Source organism: Molossus molossus, unplaced genomic scaffold (genome assembly GCF_014108415.1).
Source record: "Molossus molossus isolate mMolMol1 unplaced genomic scaffold, mMolMol1.p scaffold_m16_p_12, whole genome shotgun sequence".
Taxonomy (NCBI): domain Eukaryota; kingdom Metazoa; phylum Chordata; class Mammalia; order Chiroptera; family Molossidae; genus Molossus; species Molossus molossus.
In genome coordinates, this window is record NW_023425347.1 from 98,347,875 (window position 1) to 98,369,458 (window position 21,584).

The following is a 21,584-nucleotide window of genomic DNA, read 5'->3' on the forward strand; positions in this document are numbered from 1 at the left end:
AATTCTCTCACATAAGCAGCATCTGGCCTCAGTGAGCCCCATACCTCTCATTAAGTGGCCCGAGGCCTGGCTCTAGAAGCAGCCAGCCTTGGTTCACAACTTGGCTTTTCCTGGGCACTTCCAAGCCCAGTACAAGAAGCAGCCATCTGCAGATCACTCTGTAGCTTATGCCAGGTGGCCCCGGGTAGAACACAGGCAGTGGCTGACCTTGCCCCAGAGCCAGCACACCCAGTGAACAGCTTCAGACCACATCGAAACACCACCACCCAACCACCTCCACAAGTGACACACTCAAGAAGTGAACTCAGTGGGTACCAAAGCTCTGATGAAGTAAGTCTTGTTCTGTGTGGTGGGCCCCTGTACAGCTGATCCTCCAAGGGAGTCAGAGGCCAGTGGTGAGTGGGCACAGCCAGTCCTTGCAGCTGATCAGCCTGAGTAAATCCCTCCCATTGACATGCCAACAGCAATCAAGACTCAATTACAACAGAAGGGTGTACAGTCCACACGAGGGGTGCACCTCGAGGGTACAGCTGGGATGATCAGGGAGGCTGTGCCACTGGACCCTACAGGACACCTACTACAATAGGCCACCCTACAAAGCCTAGGAGACAGAGCAACTCTACCTAATACACAGAAACAATCACAGGGAAGCATCCAAAATGAGGAGACAAAGAAACAGGTCCCAAATGAAAGAACAGAACAAAACTCTAGGAAAAGAACTAAACAAAATGGAGATAAGCAATCTAACAGATGCAGAGTTCAAAACACTGGTTATAAGGATGCTCAATGAACTTAGTGAGGGCCTTAAAAGCATAAAAAAGTGCCAGTCAGAAATGAAGGAGGCACTAACTGAAATAAAGAATAATTTACAGCTCTGGCCGGTTTGGCTCAGTGGTTAGAGCATGGGCCTGTGGTCCAGAGAGACCCGGGTTCGGTTCTCGATAAGGGAACGTACCTCGGTTGTAGTTTGTCCCCGGCCCTGGTTGATTGTGCGGGTGGCGACCACTCGATGTGTCCCTTTCACATCGATGTTTCTCTCTCTCTCTTCCTCTCCCTCCCTCCCACCTTTCTGAACAAAAAAATAGAAAAATGTCCTCAGGTGAGGATTAAAAAAAAGGAATATATATAAATATATATATATATATGTTTTTATTGATGTTTTAGAGAGACAAGAAGGGAGAGAAAGATAGAAACATTGATGTGAGAGTGATATGTCGATCGGTTGCCTCCTGCACGCCTCCTACTAGGGATCGAGCCCACAACCTGGGCATGTGCCCTGCTGAGAATCAAACAGGGACCTCTCAGTCCATGGGATGATGCTCAGTCCTCTGCACCACACCAGCTGTGGTACAGCTGAATCTTTTATAATACTCCGTAACTGGCCAACATTTTGTTCAGTCGAGTTTTTATAACTGTACTGCACGTCACAAACCAGTGTTGTAATTCAGATAAGATAACTCCCAGTACCAAAAGTTTGTCTTGTAAAATATGCCTGGTTTCTAAAAAAAGTTTATATCCATCTTACATGGGTAAGGTAAATTTTTGATATAACACACTCCAAGAATATGCAAAGACCACTATCACCTCCCCCCGCCATCAGATCTTACCTGGGCTACCTGTGTCTGCCATTTTGCACAAACTGAGTTCATAAATCCCAGTGACTCGATTGCTGTTGGAACGGAAACAAACAACTGCTCAATATCTTACAGCACAGGAACAGGAACGTGTGAATTCTCTGCACTTAAAGCACTGTCGCCTCCTTAGAGATCACAACCACCCTCAAATGTAAGGTTCTCATTCCTATTCCTATTCTGAACTTAAGAACTTACTTTTTTTCTACAAGGAGTCTGTTTTCATCTCAATCTTTTGAACATTTTTAATACCATGAATAAAGTTGAATGATAAACTAGACAGTTTATAATACAAATATAAAATGAAAAATGTACCTTTTCTTACGGCGAGAGAGAAGAGGGGGAGAAAAGTCTGACTAGAATGAAATGATAAACATCCAATTCTGGGGAGTGTGATTAGGAGGGGGTACTGAACTTCTTATTATATTAGTAATACTTATATTTTATGCTGGGAGGTGATGCACAAGTATTCACTGTATTATTCTTGATACAATTTTGTATATCTTAAATATAAATAAATCTTTAAAAGAAGAAAAACCCCAATGGTGATCTATGAGAATAATAATGACATTTAAAAAAACTTTAATCCCTGCAAACTGTTTTGGAAGTGTTCACAATGTAATATAATTTCCTTTCTTCATTAACTCATCTAGTCATTAATATTTTATTGAACAATAACATTCAAGTCACTGCATTCCGGGTGTTCATGCCATAATGGCTTACAGGTTGTAAATTAGCCCTGAAACAACAATCCGGGGGTACCGAGGGCTCTGCTAATTCTTTATGGGGCAAACTAACTGGAAACTAAACTTGTCTCAAAAACTTATGAGTCTGCCCTGGCCGGTTTGGCTCAGCACTTGGAGCATTGGCCTGCAGACCAGAGGGTGCTGGGTTCAGTTCCCGCTAGAGACACGTACCGATAAAAAATAAAAAACAAAAAAAACTTACGAGTCTGGTGACTTCGAGTAGCCACTGCCAAAGAGGCTGCGCAGAGAGCGTGGTGGTGAGATCCTGGCATCCCGAGAATAGAAGACCATGCACACGTCCTTGGTGATGACAGCTGGCTGGATGCAATGATCCAGCTGAAAGCAGACAGGAGTGGGCTCCGTTAGATGCAGACAGAGCATGTGTGACAAGTGTCTGTGCCCCACCACGTTTAGAACGCTGGTCCCGGATGTGGGGGCTGGAGGATTTCAGCTCTACCAATTATTTCAACAGCAACACAGCATATATTATGGGCAAGATTAGGTGGTATTCCTGGGAGATGCATTTATTTTTCACAAACTTTTTTCAAAATTTGTTTCTGTAATAATGACTTACATGTATTACTTATTATGTGACATGCACTTTCTAAATTCTTTCATATGACATCATACCAGCTTTCTGAGGTAACTGCTATGCCCCAGCTTAAGAAATGAGGACACGGAGACACCGAGAGATGAAGTTACTTGACCAAGGTCATGCAGGCAATAAGTGGCAGCACAAGGATTTGAACTCAGGCTGCTTCCAGAGTCTGTGCTATTAACCACTACTAGGCTTTGTCCACGACTACAAAAGCAGGAGGCGAAGTTTCCCTAAAACCATACAACATTCTTTGCCCTGGCCAGTTTGGCTCAGCAGATGGAGCGTTGGCCCATGGACCAGAGAGTCCCAGGTTCAGTTCCCACTGAGGGCACGTACCCCAGTTGCAGTTTGTTCCTGGCCTGGTTGGGGTCGTGTGGGTGGCAACCACCCGATGTGTCTCTCTCACATCAATGTTTCTCTCTCTCTTTTCCTCCCTCCCGCTCTATCTGAAGATAAATGCAAAAATGTCCTCAGATAAACATTAAAAAAAAAAACATACATTCTTTGGCCTGGTGTGGCTCAGTGGTTGAGCAGTGACCCAGGCACCAAGAGGTCGCTGGTGGTCAGGGCACATGCCCTGTGGGCCAAATCCCCAGTAGAAGACATGCAGAAGGAGGCCAATTGATGTTCTTTCTCATCGATGTTTCTATCTCTCTTTCTCCCTCTCCCTTCCTCTCTCTCTAAATAAAGAAAAAAAATTTTTTTTAAATCATACTTTCTTTGAAGAATGATGATCAGGGTACTAACGCTGAGGCTATAAGAAAAGTCATGTGACTTTGATTAAATAGAGACTAGGAAGAGAATCTAATCTAATCAGAATACTCAGCAAAGTGTAATAAAAGAACTAACGTGTCCTGGCTGGGTGGCTCACTTTGTTGGAGCACTGTCCCGTAGATGGGAAGGTGGCAGGTGTTCGATTCCCGATCAGGGCACATGCCCAGGTTGCAGATGCGAGCCCCGGTCCAGGCACATGCGGGAGGCAACCAATCCTTATTTCTCTCTCACATCACTGTTTCTCTCTCTTTCTTTCTTCCTCTAAAATCAATTAAAAAAAAAAACCCTTATCTTTAATAAATAAATAAATTACTTAAGACTGTGGAGGGAGAAAGGACATCAGTGGAATCTTTCCTCTCCACTTCCTGCTGTAACCTGCCTGTTGTTCAGGGCTGGCTGTTCGTAGCAACTCAAGTTCTGGGTCTCCTCACCTCTAAGTAGGCCGACAACGTCATGTAGATCTTTTCCCCATAGGGTGTCACTCGGTTAAGAAGGAGGGAGTTATGAAGGGAGCTGTCCCACACGGCCTCAAAACGGTAGAAGGTCCTAAGGTCAGAAAGGCAAGAGGGAGTCATTCAAAAGAAGCTGAAGTCACCTAGTCCAGGTACTGTCACTGCCAGTAATATCACAGAACCCTATGCCAATCAACATTTTCAATTTATGGAACTCTAACATCAGAGTAAAATCTTTACTCCTGGGAGGGAAAGGTAGGACCCCTCCTCTTGCCCGCCCCCACCACCAAGGGGCAGTTAGCTCTGCTTTTTTATTTTTTGGACAAGCCTGCTTCTCCTTTGCCTAAAACATAAAAGCAGTGAGATCAGCCAAAGGGTTTAAGATAAAAAGGATAAGTGAGTATGGACAGAAATTGACAGATGAAAGAAGACTATGTGCGCTTATCTGTTAGTTGAGCACAGGAAGGGAATGCTCAGTAATTTGTAAGCTGCAGTCTCCATATCACAGTCCAGTTCTGCTGAGCCTCAGAAATGCCACAAACATGTCTGAGAGTTAATGGAGAAAACAGTGCAGACAGCTTTGTTTTACATAAAGAACAAGAGGTTTCTTAGCTGATGTTTTAGTAAAATGATTTTAACACCAGAGTTAGCCAACTACTATTTGTCAGTTTTCCAAAAAAATTCACTTGAAAGTTCATCTTATATTTAAGTAACTAGAAGCCCAATTTAATAAACACCCGTAACTTTTAAAAAGTTGTTCTAATAGACTTCTTTCTTCCTACAGGTAAAACACCACAGACCCTCCAGACCAGCACGTCTCCTCTGAAACACTGGAATGAGGAACAGCACTTACACATCAGCTCCCAGAGCTACCGGCTCCCCTGTCAGAAGCCCTAACAACCTGGGAACGACACCTGTCTACCCAGCAGAGTGGATTTCCCATCACCACTAGCTCTCTGCATGTGTAATACACCCCGCCCAACTCAACAGAAGCTTTTAGACACCTTGTTCCATGCCCAGTGCATTCTCCCTTACTCCTTCCCCAATGGTAACCTCACTGCCGCGGGTGTATCTGATCTCTAATTTCCATGCTACTTTCTCCAGAAACCATCACAGGGAAAACCACCACTGCTCAAAGAGCCCCTTAGCCACCTGACCTCCAGCTGCCAGGGTGTGGAGCCTGACATTCCCACTCGCAGCTGCTGCCAGACGAAGTATTCCTGAAGTACCTGACGCTCTCAAACACCCGGTTCTTCAGGCGGCGTGTACGGATCAAGAAAATTCTCTATGAGGCCATCAAAGGGATGTACACAAGACAAAGACGGAGAAGACAATGAAGAGACCCAAATAGCTACCACGACAAAGGACCATGGCAGTCTTTCCACGGCTCCTGAGCTCACCAGACTCAGCAGAGAACCTTTATGTATCCACAAAGCCTTGTTTCAATCCAATCTTCACTTTAATTCGGTTTAAGACAAATTCAGTATTGGGTGGCAATATCCACCACTTCAGCGGAAGCCACCTGCGGGCTGTCACCTTGAACTGGCTCTCCTACTGCGTTCCTGTCTGTCACGAGGTCTGGATACACCCCAGCGGAGGTGGAGGGAACCCTGCCTTAGAGGGAGGCACTGTTACCATGGGGACCCTGACAGACAACCCTCACTGCTGCCTGAAAGCTGGAGCCATAGTTTAGCCCTCGCAGTGCCCCTATTTACATTTCATGACTCCTTTTCAAATGAGGCAAATGATTTAAATGTGTAAGAAACCTTCTTCATAATTCTGTCTTTAGGTTTTTTTTCACTTAACCTAAAGAGAAAATTTTACTGGTAGAAACTTGGTTAACATGAAGCAATTTTTGACTCCATTAAAATCTTTCTGTATTGGGGGGTGGGAGGGAGGGTTTGGGGTTTGGTTTGGTACCTGGGAGTTACGGTAGCACATTCTTTTGGAACACCCACCAAACGTGGCAATTCTTGAGAGGTAGTTGCAAGAAATGCAACCAACACTAGTGATAAATGTCAACTGAATGAAGCTAGCATGAGAACTTAAGAGTTAGAAACAGGGCTGGACCCTGAGACATGTTTTCCTGTGTGGCTCCTACAGTGGTTAGGAAATCATCTCAAATGGATGCTCCAGAATGTCTGAATAATGTCTCTGTGTGTGTGTGTGTGTGTGTGTGTGTGTGTGTGTGTGTGTTAAAAACCACATTAAAACATTTTAGGCTATATTGTCATGTATCACTTTTCTCTTTCCCCTAAATCAGATAAAGAAAGAGAAGGGAAAAGTTTCCTTCACTACTGAACCAGGATTTTTTTTCTATTCCAAAGAGGAAAATAAATAGATGAGACAAGCAACCCTAACAGGAGAAAGAGAAAAGTTTAAAAATAAAAAAATACTTCTCACAAACTCAGCTACCCAAATCGCTAAATTGGTTTCTACTATCACACAGGATAGAAACAGAAAACACTGAACATAAGATTATGCAAAGCTACATACAGAGCAACAAGCCTTTCAAGCTTCTGACAGAGAGAGGACAAAGAACAGAAAACAAAGCCTGAGTTCCCTGTGAAATGAGGGTAGTAACCTTCTATTTTGTAATGTAGAAGGGGAAACCCTAATGTGCGTAAGAATAAAATGGAAAGTTTAGTAAATGGAATGAGAAAATAATGAAGTCTACAAGTCATTTAAGAAGCTGTATGTGGCCCTGGCTAGTGTGGCTTGATTGGTTAGGTGTCGTCCCATGCACCAAGAGGTCACCAGTTCAATTACTGGTCTGAGCACATAACATGGTACTGGCGCTTGATCCCTAGTGGGGGGCGTAGGGGAGGTAGCAAATCGATGTTTCCCTCATCAATATTTCTCTCTCCCTCTCCCTTTCTTTCTCTCGAAAAATCAATCAAAACACGTTAAAAAAAAAAAAAAAGCTGTATGTGAAATTGTACACACATTAGAAAGCCCAGGACACAACAGGTGGAGAACAGTCTTTCTCTATTCTAAGTTTGCTTAGGTTTGCTCACGGAAAACACTAAATTAAAATAGCAGTCAAAGCAACATAAGACATAAAGCATTCTGATAAACTAAAATCTCTATGTGCAAAAAAGCAAACAGAAAATACCTAGGAATATCCTTATCAAGAAAGAGCCTGCAAAAACATAGAAAAAAGCTTTTATTAGTGCAGCAAAAGGAAAAAAAGGGTAAGAAAAAAGAGAAAAGCAGAAAATATATAAAAAAGACAAATTTGCTGTTAAGCAACATGAATTCAAGTGGCCAGACAATTAACAGAGAACTCCATGGGACACAATTTATAGAGGGCTTATAATGACATGGGTCCCTCTCCTGAGACATTCAATTACAGAAAATACTGGGCACAGGAGGGAATGTGGAGACCACCTCTCTTGACATCCCTTTTGAATATTGGAAATGACAGGAAGTTGCTGTGAAGTTAAGGGGAAACAAGTCAACTACGTAACATAAATGTCAGACCTGGAAGAAAAGGAGTAACGGCCCTTGTGAGTCACACTCCACTATCAATACATCAGAAAAGCCCTCTAACATACATACCTGGTACACCCAAAGTGGAGTTCTATAAGTTCAACTGTAAACATTAAACCCTAAGCAAATAGAATAAAAGCTCTCTTAACCAAACTCCATTTAGTAACTTACCACTTTTACTTATGCTCTCCATGTCCCTAAAGTATAAAAACTGATATCCATTTATCATTGACCATTGGAAACTAAAGATATCTCTCATATATCCAGACTATTTGCTCCAAAGAGGTGAGCAGCAAGCTTATCAAGGGTTGGTAATATCTGGTCCCAAACCAGTTCATGTAGTCGTATTAACATAATCATCTAATTTAATTAAGTATTTGGTAAATCAATGAGACATTAGGGCAAAAAAGAATTTTTGTTCAGTGTAAATCAAAACAAAATATAAACAGTGAACCATTTTTAAAAGATTTGATCGTGGTAAGTTGTGTAAAATCAGTTGTTAAATTAAGTGTGGGTGACATCAATGAAAAACAAAAAGGAAATGATAAAATTTTAATGCTAAATGATAAAAAGTTGAAAAGATTTGGCACTCAGATTTTCTTCATAGGTTTCTAGTTCTTGCTCCACCAAAATGAAAATCATAGATGATGAATTATGGATGTTGTTTTGCAAGAAAGACAATCAGACATCCAATAAATGATCCTACTATAAAAGAAAACTGGCCATGGCCCTACAGCAAGGGTTTGACAAATTAATGTACATTTATATAGTTTAAATTAAAATAAAAATGTTTAAAGTGTGTATTTTTTCATTATTCTCGAGTCAACTTTTTTTGTTTAACTCTCAGCTTCTATTGTGAAAGATAAGCTGCTCTGATAAAGCTAAATCCACCTCCTACAGCACCTGACTCGTTGCTTGGCATGAAACAAAATTATTTTGAAAGTGATTCTAATGTAGGCCAGTTTAGAACAACTGCCCTGGCCGAATAGCAAAGCTGGTAAGAGCTCTGTCCAAATATGCCAGGGTTTCGCAGTCAGAGCACATACAACAATCAACCAATAAATGCATAAATAAGCAGAACAAATCAGTGTTTCTGTCTCTCTCTCTCTCTTCCTTCCTCTCTCTCTCAAAGGAAAAAAAAAAGGTTAGCACAATCAGCATTTCAACCAATCACCACCTTTCCTGTGTAGTTTGCCAAGTACTCTAGGGAAATTTAAGATACATTTATCGTAGTTGCAAAGAAAATGTGGTGAATGCTGCTGAATAACTCCTATAAATGTCCAGCAAGAGAGAACACTGACTTAGAGAACGGAACTGTTCAAGATTTTGCCCAGGAACCGGCCAGGGAGAGTCAATGCACTCTTCTTCATCTCTGCACTCATCTCTGCACCCACACCCTCCACTCCTGCCTCCCTCTTCTCCAGGCCCCGCCAGTGACTCTTTAGGCAAAAGGCAGATGCTTGTTTCTTTGTTCTCTTTCCTATGCAAAACTGTAACTCAAGGAAACAGTGGGAAAAAAATGAATCCTGGCCCAAACTTTTAATTGTTTTTTCCTACTGTCTTATTTTTCTCCTTTCCCTCTTCCCAACATAGCTGTAAGGAAGTCTTCCAGGAGCAGACAAGCACAGAGAAGTCCTGCGATACGAAGGCAGTGTTCTAAGCCCGTGTGAGAACACACGTTCCCGGCCCTTACTACATCAGGAAACGGCTCGCTGTGCACAAAGGTGCAACTCCTTTCCTGGGGAGAGAACAGGGACCAGCAGAGTATTTCCAGTCCGACAAGGGAAAGTGGAGTAGTTATGTACTTTATGTACTGTCTGTCATCAGTTGATTATAAAATGGAATTTGAAGGAAACTAATTGAAAATTAAAAGGTGGCCTAGCCCTGGCCTGTCTCGCTCAGCGGTTAGAGCGTCAACCTGCGGTCCCGAGAGACCCGGGTTCGGTTCCCGCTAAGGGCGCGTACCTCGGTTGCAGTTTGTCCCCGGCCCTGGTCGGTTGTGCGGGTGGCAGCCACTCGATGTGTCCCTTTCACATCGATGTTTCTCTCTCTCTCTCTCTCTGTTCCTCTCTCTCCCTCCCACTCTACCTGAACAAAAAATGGAAAAATGTCCTCGGGTGAGGATAAAAAAAAAAAGGTGGCCTATATTGGCAGCAGCAAAAACTACACACAAGTTGGTGCACTACCCCTGGGAAGTTGTTTCCAGGACACTTAGGATGGAGAGACTTTCTCCATAGCAACCACTTCACAGAAAAGCTTTAGTCTTAGCAATAATTAATTTGTACTTTTAAACCACTGGATAGCATGCTGTGTTATCTTTTCCTCTTTCACTGTGTCACACCTACTCAAACTCCACACAGGATAGAACTTTCTGTTCCGTGAAGGTCACATCACACACACACATCTCCCACGACTTATGTACTTACTTGCGTGGAGCAGGGTGGGCAGGGGAAGAAATAAGGATTTTGAAGTGAGGAGGGAATTAGTTCCTCAACTGAACAGGAGTCACTAATGAATGAGGAATCTGACGGTGTACCAATCAGTCCCCAGGGCTGACTCATCACACTCCCTAGGGTGCCCCACCTGCTGGAGTTGTGGGAAGACTTCAGGTACTTGGCAGAGATGATATTTAGGGAGAGGATGGCATCAACTGCAGCTTCATCCACCTCAGCCTTATTCCTAATCCGGCCTAAAAGAAATAACCAAATCAGAACATAGGTACATTTAAAAAAGAAAGCATCTCTTCTGCTTTGTGTAGTAATGTTCCACTTAAAAACTAATTTGGAAAAAGCTTGAAAACCACTGTCCCAGACAGTTGAGAGTATAACCTTCCTTCCAGGGGTTCTTAATCTGGTCCTCACACACCCAAGGGGGGCTATGGATAGAATTCAAGATGTCTGTGAACTTGACGAGAAAAAAAAAATTAAAACTTTATTTTCATGAACCTCTAACGGAAATTGGACATTTTCTTCCATTAGGAAGGGAGGGGACAAACCACATGAGAATCAGCAGTACCTATGACTCTGAAACAATAGAAATTCAACACACTGCTATTTGATGCAGCATAAAGAAGAGCTTAGGTTACACATTTGTTTAGTAGTTTAACAATTGTATTTCAGTATTATTAGTTCCCTTTGTAAGCCTAAGTACTTTTTCCTACATTTAGAAACATAATTCTGAGGCTTCACCACTGCCACAGGGTTCAAGGCAACAGAAGGCTCAGAACCTCTGCCTGACCATTCTAAAGCATATACTGTTCAGTCCAATTTTTCCTCTCACTGTGCCTTAGTTTAGTTTCTCTACTGCCCATGCGTTGCTAGCCATTTGCATGTTAGACATACTCCTGACTATCTTACTTAAAATGTTTCCATGTATGGAAAACAGAACAAAAGCCCTCTAATTTCTCTGGAACCTATTCAGATCCTCTCCCACAAAGCTAATCCAGTCCTCCTGGATCCTTTGTGTTGTGAAATCTCTCATCACAGGTCTTTTTCGCTTGTTCTCACTTTGGTACTTATTTGTCAACCTGCTTTGCACATATACATGTTGTCGCTCACAATGAGCAGAGACTTCTAGCACAGAACTATTTCCACAGTAACTGAGTAAAATAATGGTTGAATAACGTATCCCTAATGGTGGAGCTGAGAAAAAAAGTAGTTTCAATCTCAAGGCCTCTGTATTCTCCCTAGTGTGTTCTCCAGCATGACCTCCGCACAGTCCGTGCTCCGAGCAGGAACAATGTGATCGAGCCTGGCTCTGTCCTCAGCCGACGGAACGTACTCACCTACCACCAGTTCACGAACATCTTTCCAATGGAGTTCACTTCCCTTTTCATGGACAATAGTCACTGTGATCCTTCGCTGGATGCCCTAGGTAACGGAGCAGAGCTGTATTCAGCTGGGACAACCTATTATTTCCCCCTGTTTGTTGTTTTCTGGATTGTTTGGTGTGGCAGAGAGCAGGAAGGAGAGGTATGGAGAGAGAATGGAAATGCTCTCCACACTGTTATTCTAAACAATGCGACAAAGGTCAGGAACTCAGGAAGAGCCAGGTTCTGATACGGCTTTAAGAATAGACGCCCAGCTTGTTATGTCCCAGAGTATGAGGTTCCCAGCTCCTCTGCCCACAGGGGTCAACCTACATTCCTACATTTCATGGCCAGGTTTTCACCCACTGAAACCTTCATCTTATATCCCCATTAAGACCTTTTGGCTGTGAAAGCAGTTTCCAAACATCAAGAAATGAAACTTGTATAAAATGACATGGAAGCTGCACGAATTATAGCAAATGAATAAAGCAAATCTTTTATCAAAATAGCTCTTCTATTATATATTGATATGTAAAGACAAAGATATGTATATATAAACCAAGGTCTGAGGAAGAAATATACAAAAAGGAAAATAAAAAGAGTAAGACAATGTCCCCCCACCTTCAAATCCCTTATAAATGGAGAAGAAAAGCAGAGAATCAGAGTTATGGTTCTTATTCTAAACTCGTGTTTTGTGTTTCTTCCCAGGCCCTCTTTAGCTCCCTGATTAGTACCTGGTGAAGCAAAAATGTCCCCTGGCAGGGCAAGCCTGCTGTATGGTCAACCACAGCTGGGATGTACCTATGAAACAGAAATGCAATGGGAAGACGTGAGAGAACGCTCATGCTGACAGGTGCCACTTCACCACAAGTCTTCCCTGGCTGCTGCCATCCCCCAGTGGTCTTTGTTTTTCTAAACTCCGACCCATGTCTTTCTCACCATCCGGGCATTTAATCACATGGTCATTCAGATCTAGTAAACCTTTCCACGTTACCTATGTTTCTTCATCCTCACTAGAATAAAGTGCTCAAAGGACAGTAACGTCTTTTGGCTCCATCCCAGCCCCTTGCATAACAGACATTCCATAAATAATGCACAACTGCAATGGCAAGTGAGGAGATAAGAGATCATTTCAGATTCTGCATCACTTTATAAGAATCTGAAAGAAATTAATTCAGTAGAAAGCATTACTGTAACTACGTCTCCCTCATAATACAAGTTGTAACCACATTATAGATCTATTAATGGAAAGTCACATTCCTTAAAGCAATGTCTCTACTGACAACTACATACAGGATCCACAGAGCCATACCGCACACATAGCGGGCACTCAATAACTGTTCCATGGAGATGAGCATGATGATGTTGGTACTCGGCATTATAAACAGAGGAACATCAGGATAACATTGTAACATTCATTCCGTACCCTCTACGTTAGCTAACATAGCCCCCTGCCTCTATTTCAGGAGGGGAACTTTCTTTCTGTGGTTTTTCAGAAGCTAAATTTTAGAGACAACTATAAATGATACTTATATTCGCCATTTGCTCTAACACAGCTCACACAGAGAAAGTAAGCTGATGCTGACCATTTTGATCTAGGACAATGCTCTTCAACTGGGGGTGGTTTTGTTCCCTAGGGGACGTTTGGCAGTGCACTACTGCCATAGAGTGAGTAGCAGCCAGGGTCGTGGCTAAACATCCTACAATGCACAGGGTAGCCCCTGAGAAGAGAATTACCTGGCCCCAAATAGTGCCAAGGTTGAGAAATCCTGATTTAGGGGAACACTCTGTCCCCCAATCTCCTCACTGAGATTATTAATGCAAGTCTTGACCATATTGTGTGCAAAAACCCACTATGTAGGTTCTAGTCTCTGGTAGCAAAGTGCCAGTCTCCATGATCTTGCTGTTGCTAATAAGAGGGTAACTTATTATACTAAGTAGTCAGTTCTCTGACAAACATCTGATTCAAAGACCACCAAAATGCAATTCAAAACTAGAATTTGACAGTGAGAATGATTCAAGAATCTGAATACAAGAATAGAGACTCAAAATTACATTTTCTAATTTTGAAAAACTCTACCTATTTAAAAGTTTAGAAAGTTGGACTTACTCTCCTGTAGGCTCCAGTTCACTGATCTCAAACCAAACCAGAAGATCGTACTTGCTCATGCTCTGGCCAAGGCTGGTTTTGCTCATGGTGTTTAACTTGGTGGCTGGAACTTTTAAAAGTTTTAGCAAAAGTCAAAATCTGATCCAAGTCTACTAAGTAAAAGCATACGCTTCTCTAATGTCAGTCTTTAAGGACACACTTGGGAAAGGCAGCAAGAGTCAGGGATACATATCAACACAGAAGACCCAGAGACACCTCAGCATCAACTATGTCAGAATCTCAAATTCAGAGAACAAGGAGATGGGAGAGTATCTTTTCTCTCTCAGCAAACTGTATCTGATGATAAGAAAAACAGGTTTCGTGTAGCGTGAATGTGTTCACAAACCCGTTAGAAACCTTCAGAGGCTTGAATTCTGCGGCACGCAGAGAGCGTCATCTCGAAAGCCAACGTGGGCAGGGCCCATACCTCACAGCTGGGGTGGGGAAGGACAGACCCACCCTCCAACCCACTGGATCCTGAACCTCCCTGCCCACAAGAGTCACCCAGGGTTCTTAAAGATAGCACAGCCCAAGCCACACCCCAGGTCAATTAAATCCATCTCTAGGGGTGGGACTCAGTCCTCTGAGAGGTTTGAAACTCCCCGGGTGATTCCAATGTGCAGACAAATTTGGGAACCACTGGTCTGATCTCTAAACACAGAGTTCTGTAAGTCTCTTGTTACATATTTTCTTCAGATTTAAATTCCATATTCTTACCTATACTGATGAAATACATTAACCAAAATCCAGTATTTCCAAGAATTTCAGATTCTACATAATGGTCACTTTGAAACACTGCAGAGAAAACCTAAAATCGGCAGTACAAAGGGGGTTCTCTGCTCAGAACCTGGGAGCACTGGAGTTAGAGTCCAGTGTCTTTATATCTAATTATCGCCCAACCACTAAAGAGCTATGTGACTTTGGTTGAGTTGTTTAACCTCTGGGAGTCTGTCTCCTCATCTATAAAATGTAGATAATATTTCGCCTGCTAGTTCTAAAAGGTGGTATGAGGGCCCACTGACACAATGGACCTAAAGGGGCTTTATGGGTAACACAGCCCTGTTCATGTGAGTAGTCTGGCTGAATTCCATGAGTCGGTGATGCTAGTCAAGAGGAAAATAGGGTTATTGATTCTAGTGGTCATCTAAGGGTCAGAAACCAAAACCAGAAGCATTAAAAAACAAAAACAAAAACATGTACTAGTAGAAACCTTTACAATCAGAATACTATTGCAAAGACATCAAACAAACAAATGTAAGGAGCGCTCATCCCCAGGGTGATATGAAAGAGGCCCAAGTAGACAGGGTGCTTCCTGAAATCTCTCTCAGGCAAATGGGATGTGATCTTGTCAACGTGCTGAGCTCTGGACTTAGCTCAAGTAGCAAACAGAAAGGCTGACGTTCCCCACAGAGGGCCAGGCTTTAGGATAAGCCCTGAGGCTGGTTCTACATCTAAGGCAGAGCTAATCTAGCTACTAACCATCTCGTTTAGGTACCCTCTCGCTCTGGCAGCTGGGGATTGGCAGAAAGAGAAAAGGTGGCACGGGGTCAGCCCCATCCTGGAAGGTGGCAGCGGCAGAGGATGCAAGCACACTGGCGTGCTCAGAAAACGTGTCCAACACATGCACATTCACATAGCCAGACACGAGAAATCGGATCAGCTCGACCTTTCTCTCGTGGCCTGAGGCAGGACAGAGGGGGAGTACAGAGGCGGAGAATGAGAACAGGGTGGGGTGGGAATGTGGGCAACGAGGGAAAAGGATGAAAATAAACAAAGAAAAATCAAAACACAATAAATGAACATGCAGGATAAATTTAATATGCAAAGAAACGCCCAGTTCCCGGACAGTTATGGGGAGTTACATACAAAGTGAAGAGACTTAGGAACAGGGAGCTTATGAAAATTCACAGTAAGTCCAGAGAATTGGCACGAATAGAGTCCTATTGTTTCTCATTACTTCTTTTAAGTCAGGAGCCAAGAATTGCAGTTCTTACTCGATACAAGAATATGAAAGGACACAAGAAATGGAGCAGAATCTGCGTATGATTTTTGCCTGAAAAGCCTTTCAGAATGAGAGAGGCAGTCACACAGAGGACAGCACGCAAAGGACGCAGCCAGCGCTCACCTGGCTTGGAGAGCGGCATGGGCGGAGGGAAGAATCGTCGGGATGGCTGAGGTGGACTGCAAAGGAAGGAAGACAAAGCCCTTAAAGACCAAAACAGAGTCCCACAGGGATAACAGTGGCATGTTTAAGTCCCCTCTAGACACACATGGTTTGTATTTTCAACTCCAGCATAGTATCAGTTACCAGACATAATTCCATGGAGTAAAACGGAGGCTAAGTCATTCTGAAGAAAGTTCCCTTCTAAGTCATAGCTAATAAATGAAATAGGAAAGCTTTTTGTTAACACTGACCCTCTGCCATCATCCCAAAGTGCCCCCAATGCTCTCACCAATGCTGATGTCTCTATAAAGTTCTAAGTGGTTAGGAAACAATTATATACGATTCATATTATATATCCCTGTCACCTCAACTTTCTGGCCTACTCAAAGTCTCTTCCTACAACAATATGGTCCTCAAGATAACCTGGGCAAAATTCAACTCACTCTACCTACAATTAGTGGTTAGGTGGCTTAGAAAAAACGGTGAAGTTTCTGAAGAGAGAAAACAGAGTAACATATAAAGCTGTTGTTTAGTTATCTTAATTCCTCAAGGTTTCCTCCTTTCTAGCAAGTGACAACAACAACAATGATAATATCAGCAACAAAAATCTTTGCTCATCTGGCCCAAACCTGTTAAGGTCCTGTCCTTGCAGGTGAAGTGGGTGCTGCTGATAATGCCCGAAGACTTCAAACACTATAGGCTTGGTTTTGATATATTCCACAAACGATTCAGTGACCTCCACTGCAATCTAAGAAAGAATAAAGCCAAGCAAGATTAGGAAAAGATATGAGAAAACAGACATTTCTGCTGCAATCAGAACTGAGCACTTTTGAGCATTAAGAATGTGCAGGGTATTTTACTGCGCATGCCTCCCACAACGAAGGTAAGCTAGGGGCTCCTCTACGGTTTTCATTCTGAAATAACTTTACTGAGATTCAGGCATTCAAGACCCTCCATCATCCGCCTGAACTGACTCCCGCCCCACTGCTCCCTTCACACACTTATTGTTTCAGCTTAATCACTCACTTGTTCGCTCCTCTGTTGGGCCCTAAGATGGCCCAGGCTGTAGCCCTGCCTGCAAGGCCTTCCATCGCTCCATACCTCAAAGTCATCCCTAGACTTCAAGGCCCAGCCCAAACAGTAACAACAAGGAAAACATGACTGTTCACCACGTGCCAGGTATAATGCCAAGTGTGACCCACCTTTTCTTATTTATACTACATTCTCCAGGAAGTTCTCTCACCTCCTTTCCATACCCAACCATCCACCCCCAACAAAAAAAGTAACTCAAAGTATCTTCTGTTAATGGAAATAGCTTTCCCTTCTCTCGACTCCCACTGCATTTAATAAATACCTTTCTAATGTCTTTAGTCTTATTGTTTCAATAAGCATTTTATGTCCCTATCCTAACTGTGAGCTCGTTGGGAATATAACTGTCTGAGATTCACCTGTGCCTTCCCCAGGGTGTCAGGCCCAGTCCTTGTGCACAGAAGCTAACCAATATTTACTGGACATACGCATGCTCATGCTTATACAATGAAACATAGAAAAGTGTGTTTTGTTTGCTTATTCCACTTCCGAAGTTGGCATTGCCCCTCATACTTGAGAGAGTGGATAAGGCCAACAAGAGACTGAGAGACCGCTTCCCGCAGCAGTGAAGATCCTGGAAGCCAGAGCCACATTTCTCTGCGTTCAAGCCCACTGCCGCCTCTTCCTAGCTTTGTAACCTTGGGGAGTGCTTTAACTGCTCTGGGCCTCCGTCACCACAGCTGCAACATGGGGATTATGGCCGTCTATGGCATAAAGGTGAGGATTAAATGGATTAAGACCCAAAAAAGCCCTTTTAACAGTGCCTGACACAAAATAAGCTCTCGATGAATGTTAGCTATTAGGATGAGGAAGATGACTTTTGAACAGAGTCTGAGTGAGCCTTCCTAGATGAAAGGTCTGTTTTCTTACTCCACACATGAAAGAGCCGAGAGGCACTAACGGAGTCACAGTGTCAGCTGCAAGGAAGGCAGAATCTGAATCTTAGTTACAAAGGTATTTAATAGTTTTTATCTTATTTGCAACTGGACAATGAAAGTACCTTACAGTTTAAAGGACAATAAATACATTAACTTTAACAAAACTCATACTAAAATGCTTCCTTTTCTAAGAAGAAAACACTAAAAACAACTCACTACATTTAAAGTGATGGAAGATTTTATTAGCAGATGAACCTGGACACTACTCATGGGGCCCACTGTAATTCAGAGAAGGCCAGCTGCTATCTTCTGAGGATGAGCTCACTGCTCTGGCCACTCCCTCCATTGTCTATTCTCCCCACAGAGCGCCCCTGTGCTCGGATCATCATCCTTCCTCAGCTGAGAGAGCCCAAGGGCACCCACACAGGACTGCCTCACACCAGCCACTTCACGGTACCACAAACCCACAATACATTTGGCAAAAGTGTCCATGTCACTTACATTCTGCACATGATAAAAGCCCAGAGGAGTTCCTCTGCCATTGTTTTTGAGGGGTTCAGTGGAGAATGCTTCATCATGGCGATGCAAAAAGCTTAATGGAAAATAAGATACATGAATGTTTCATTAAATGGTTTCATGGGGATCTATGTTGTAACAGCTCGACTTGGATCATATGGAAACCCCTACTTAAGCAGTCTTTAATTGAGCAAGTTACTTACAAATCTTTGTCAAAACATTCCCATATCACTCAGATAGCATTTTACATTTTATTTTAAAAATGGAAAATTAACTGACCCTGATCACTTGGCTATGTGGATGTATATGCAGGACTGACTCAGAGTGTGGAGAGTGAATTCAGTGAACTTTGTTCTTTGTAGTTTTTCACTGAGAATTATGAAACTGGTTTGTGTAGAAATGATTTGGCAGACTCGAGCTTCTACAAGGTAGTACTAAAGCCAGTGGATGGCGTACTTTGCCTAGGAGTCTCTCAGACCAGCTATGAGTAGATGCAAATGCCACTTCTTGCCTGACTCGCCCAAATAGTTCTGTGTTCCCACAGTGCCAGAAACCTATTTTTCTTCAATAGTGATGATTTCACTGTTTGTATTTATATGCTTATCTCCCCAAAAGAGAGTGAGTGTCTCCCACAGGGCTTGAGATTTAGAAGATACTCCTGAAATGTTTGTTGAATCAGTGGGCTATGTTTATTTGTTCTCGCAAATAGTGAGGTTTCATTATCCTCTCTCCCTCCCTACTATAAATCTCAAATAAAAAAAAATGGGAGTTAAAGCATCCTTAATATGATGGAAATATCCACCCAAAAGGACATCCCACACTCCCAAAAGGAAAAAGGGAAAAAGAATAAGTTGACTAAGGGTTAGAGAGATGTGGATTATAAACTCCTTGTCTTCCAAATTACTGAGTCCGAGGACTATACACATTGCACCCACCAGAGGTGGGTGATCTCTGATTTATACTCTTCCAAGCTCTGCTTGGAGCAGGTGCAATTACCCTGGGGTTCCACATGGGGGACATGTGAAATAGTCACATTGCTCTACAGCTGTGTCTTCCTCATGCTGGCCAGAAGTTTATAAACACTCTAAAAGAATTAAGAGTCTTCTCTCAATATGAGTCACCTTGCCCTTTTCTCCAGAGCTACGACGCCAGGTGGACATGCTGCTCTTTTTAGGAGGTTTTAGGACAAAAGTCAACATACCACTGTCACTTCAGACATCCGTTAACCAAGTAGGTTTTTCCCATAAAATATATCAGTTGCCTGACTAGAATAGTAAAAGTTTTAAAAAAATGATTCCCACTCCAAATTTAAGATGGTTAAGTGAAAATATGTTAAATGGGCAAAACCTATACTAGATGGATAATATTTCAACAATTATGAGTCACAGCAAATTACATTAGTGGCTTACTATGTAGTAATCACATTTAATTCAGGACCTGGCTAACTTCTATTTAAAAGCAACACTTTATAAACTGCATTAGGACCCCGAGGAAGGCCACATAATGAGGGACAGGGATGGCAGAACTCTGAAGCAGCCTTTTGGTGGCACCAGTGGCAAACTGGGCTTTAGAAATGGGACTTCATTCTCTTGTACTATGGCCCTTTCCAAGTTGTGCAAAATATATTGATGCTTGGAGGTATTAATATGCAACATTCTCAAAAAAGTGTTTTCCTCAGGAGGTTGTGAGAAGTGAGCACCTAGAATATAGAGTCAAGAGGGTTACAGGATAGAAAGAGCTTATTAAGTGTAAGATAAATAAAACCTGTCACAGCCTCTCTACATAGTATCATTTTCTTTTTTTGATTGATGTAAAATATTAGTTTATGTTTAAATTTCCTTTTTCCCAAGTATTAATTGGTGACTAAACAATTCAGCACGAAGAGCATTAAAAAACTAATAAATAGGCTTATCTGGATCAGAGCTTATATTCCTAGCAGAGAGGGACAGGCCACAATGGAACCTTCTAGCAGGGGGCATGGCCACATCCCTCCTGCTCATTCTGAGACACAATGAACTCTGTCTCATTCTATTGTAGGTTTCTTGAGTGAAGAAAGTATTTGCTTTCAAAGACTGGAGTCGTTATTTCTCAGGAGCGTTAGTATCTTACAAAGGTAAAGCAGTCTACAAGCACCAAGGACATCCATCATCAGGTGAACCCCTGGGCAGGCAGAGCGAGGGACGGCTTACTTGAACTGACAGAAGATATCGGCATACTCGGGGAGGATCCCACTGGCCTGCAGCACTGTCACGCGGAAAGTGAAGGCACTGCCCAGTTTCAGGTGGTTGCCAATCTCTTCAGAGAACCCTTCCATTACCATCTTCCCATCCAGCAAAGTGCTTGACTTCAAATCTGAAGAGGATCAAATGAACACACATCTGGTTCAAATAATGCACAGACCACCTTCAAAGAGGAGAGAGTAGGGCAGTCTTCCTATTCCTAGTGAATGAAAGTGACAATCTCCCTGACAATGGTCAATATTTTTACCTCTCTGAAAATGTCCCTAATCACAGTAAATTGTGGTGACGTACCCAAGTCATTCATTCGATTGATTTCTTCTGGAGGAGTGATGACCTCAGAACTCTGACCCTGTCCTTCCACAATCCTCAGCTCTTCCAAGGACAGACCAGAACGAGTCATTGCAACGGAAGAGAAGTCACTCTGAAAACAAGGGCGGGGTGGGGAGGAGTAGATGATAAAGTCGTATAATAATACATTCCCCCCAGTTTCCTTTCTTTTGTTCATTTGCCTAACAACCAACAGTGACTGCAAAATTATGTGGATTAAGAGCTGCCTGAGAAAAGGCAATATACGTGTTGGGCCTTTACCTTTACCATTGTAGTTCTTAGACATATACCAAAGTCTATCAAACATCCTATGGTTACTTACACCTTGTAGTTCTAGGCAGAAAAACTGTTCTCCAGTGCTGAACATCCTTCTTATAAACCTGTCTACTTCCTTCTACTTCCATTAGATTTTCCTCTCCCTGGAAGGGTTCTCACCTGATTAAAGTACTCGTTATCGAAAGATATTTTAGCTGTTCCTGACTGTCGAATTCCAGAGCCATAATCAGGAGCTTCTTCATCCGCTAGATAAAAAAAAATATTAATAAGCAAAGATCAAATAAGACTACATATGGGGCAGAGAGTGTATGACTCTTACTGGATTATAAAATAAATAATGAAGTAGTGGAGCCTTGGGTTCCAAGAACTTGAATACTAGAGGAGATGCCAAAGGATAAGTCCTTTTGCTTAAGAAAGAAAAAATGAGACCTAAGCATAAAGTCA

General features: G+C 42.5%; 1 protein-coding gene across 20 annotated transcripts in view; it reads right to left on the reverse strand.

The window, feature by feature from the left end:
* Positions 1-21,584, reverse strand: part of KIF1B (kinesin family member 1B) — a 146,137-nt gene that overhangs the window by 8,081 nt on the left and 116,472 nt on the right. For 9 of the 20 annotated variants that reach the window (XM_036255558.1, XM_036255555.1, XM_036255557.1 and 6 more), the window contains 15 exons: positions 21,300-21,385; positions 20,829-20,958; positions 20,487-20,649; positions 18,283-18,373; positions 16,444-16,562; positions 15,776-15,831; positions 15,130-15,330; positions 13,612-13,720; positions 12,236-12,302; positions 11,478-11,562; positions 10,277-10,382; positions 7,317-7,343; positions 4,181-4,295; positions 2,580-2,713; positions 1,608-1,669 (listed from right to left, as the gene is read on the reverse strand). In XM_036255558.1, the coding sequence (XP_036111451.1) occupies positions 1,608-1,669; positions 2,580-2,713; positions 4,181-4,295; positions 7,317-7,343; positions 10,277-10,382; positions 11,478-11,562; positions 12,236-12,302; positions 13,612-13,720; positions 15,130-15,330; positions 15,776-15,831; positions 16,444-16,562; positions 18,283-18,373; positions 20,487-20,649; positions 20,829-20,958; positions 21,300-21,385 (1,551 nt within the window). The remainder of the gene's footprint in view (positions 1-1,607; positions 1,670-2,579; positions 2,714-4,180; positions 4,296-7,316; positions 7,344-10,276; positions 10,383-11,477; positions 11,563-12,235; positions 12,303-13,611; positions 13,721-15,129; positions 15,331-15,775; positions 15,832-16,443; positions 16,563-18,282; positions 18,374-20,486; positions 20,650-20,828; positions 20,959-21,299; positions 21,386-21,584) is intronic. The other 11 variants (XM_036255572.1, XM_036255570.1, XM_036255567.1 and 8 more) reach the window with 3 other exon arrangements.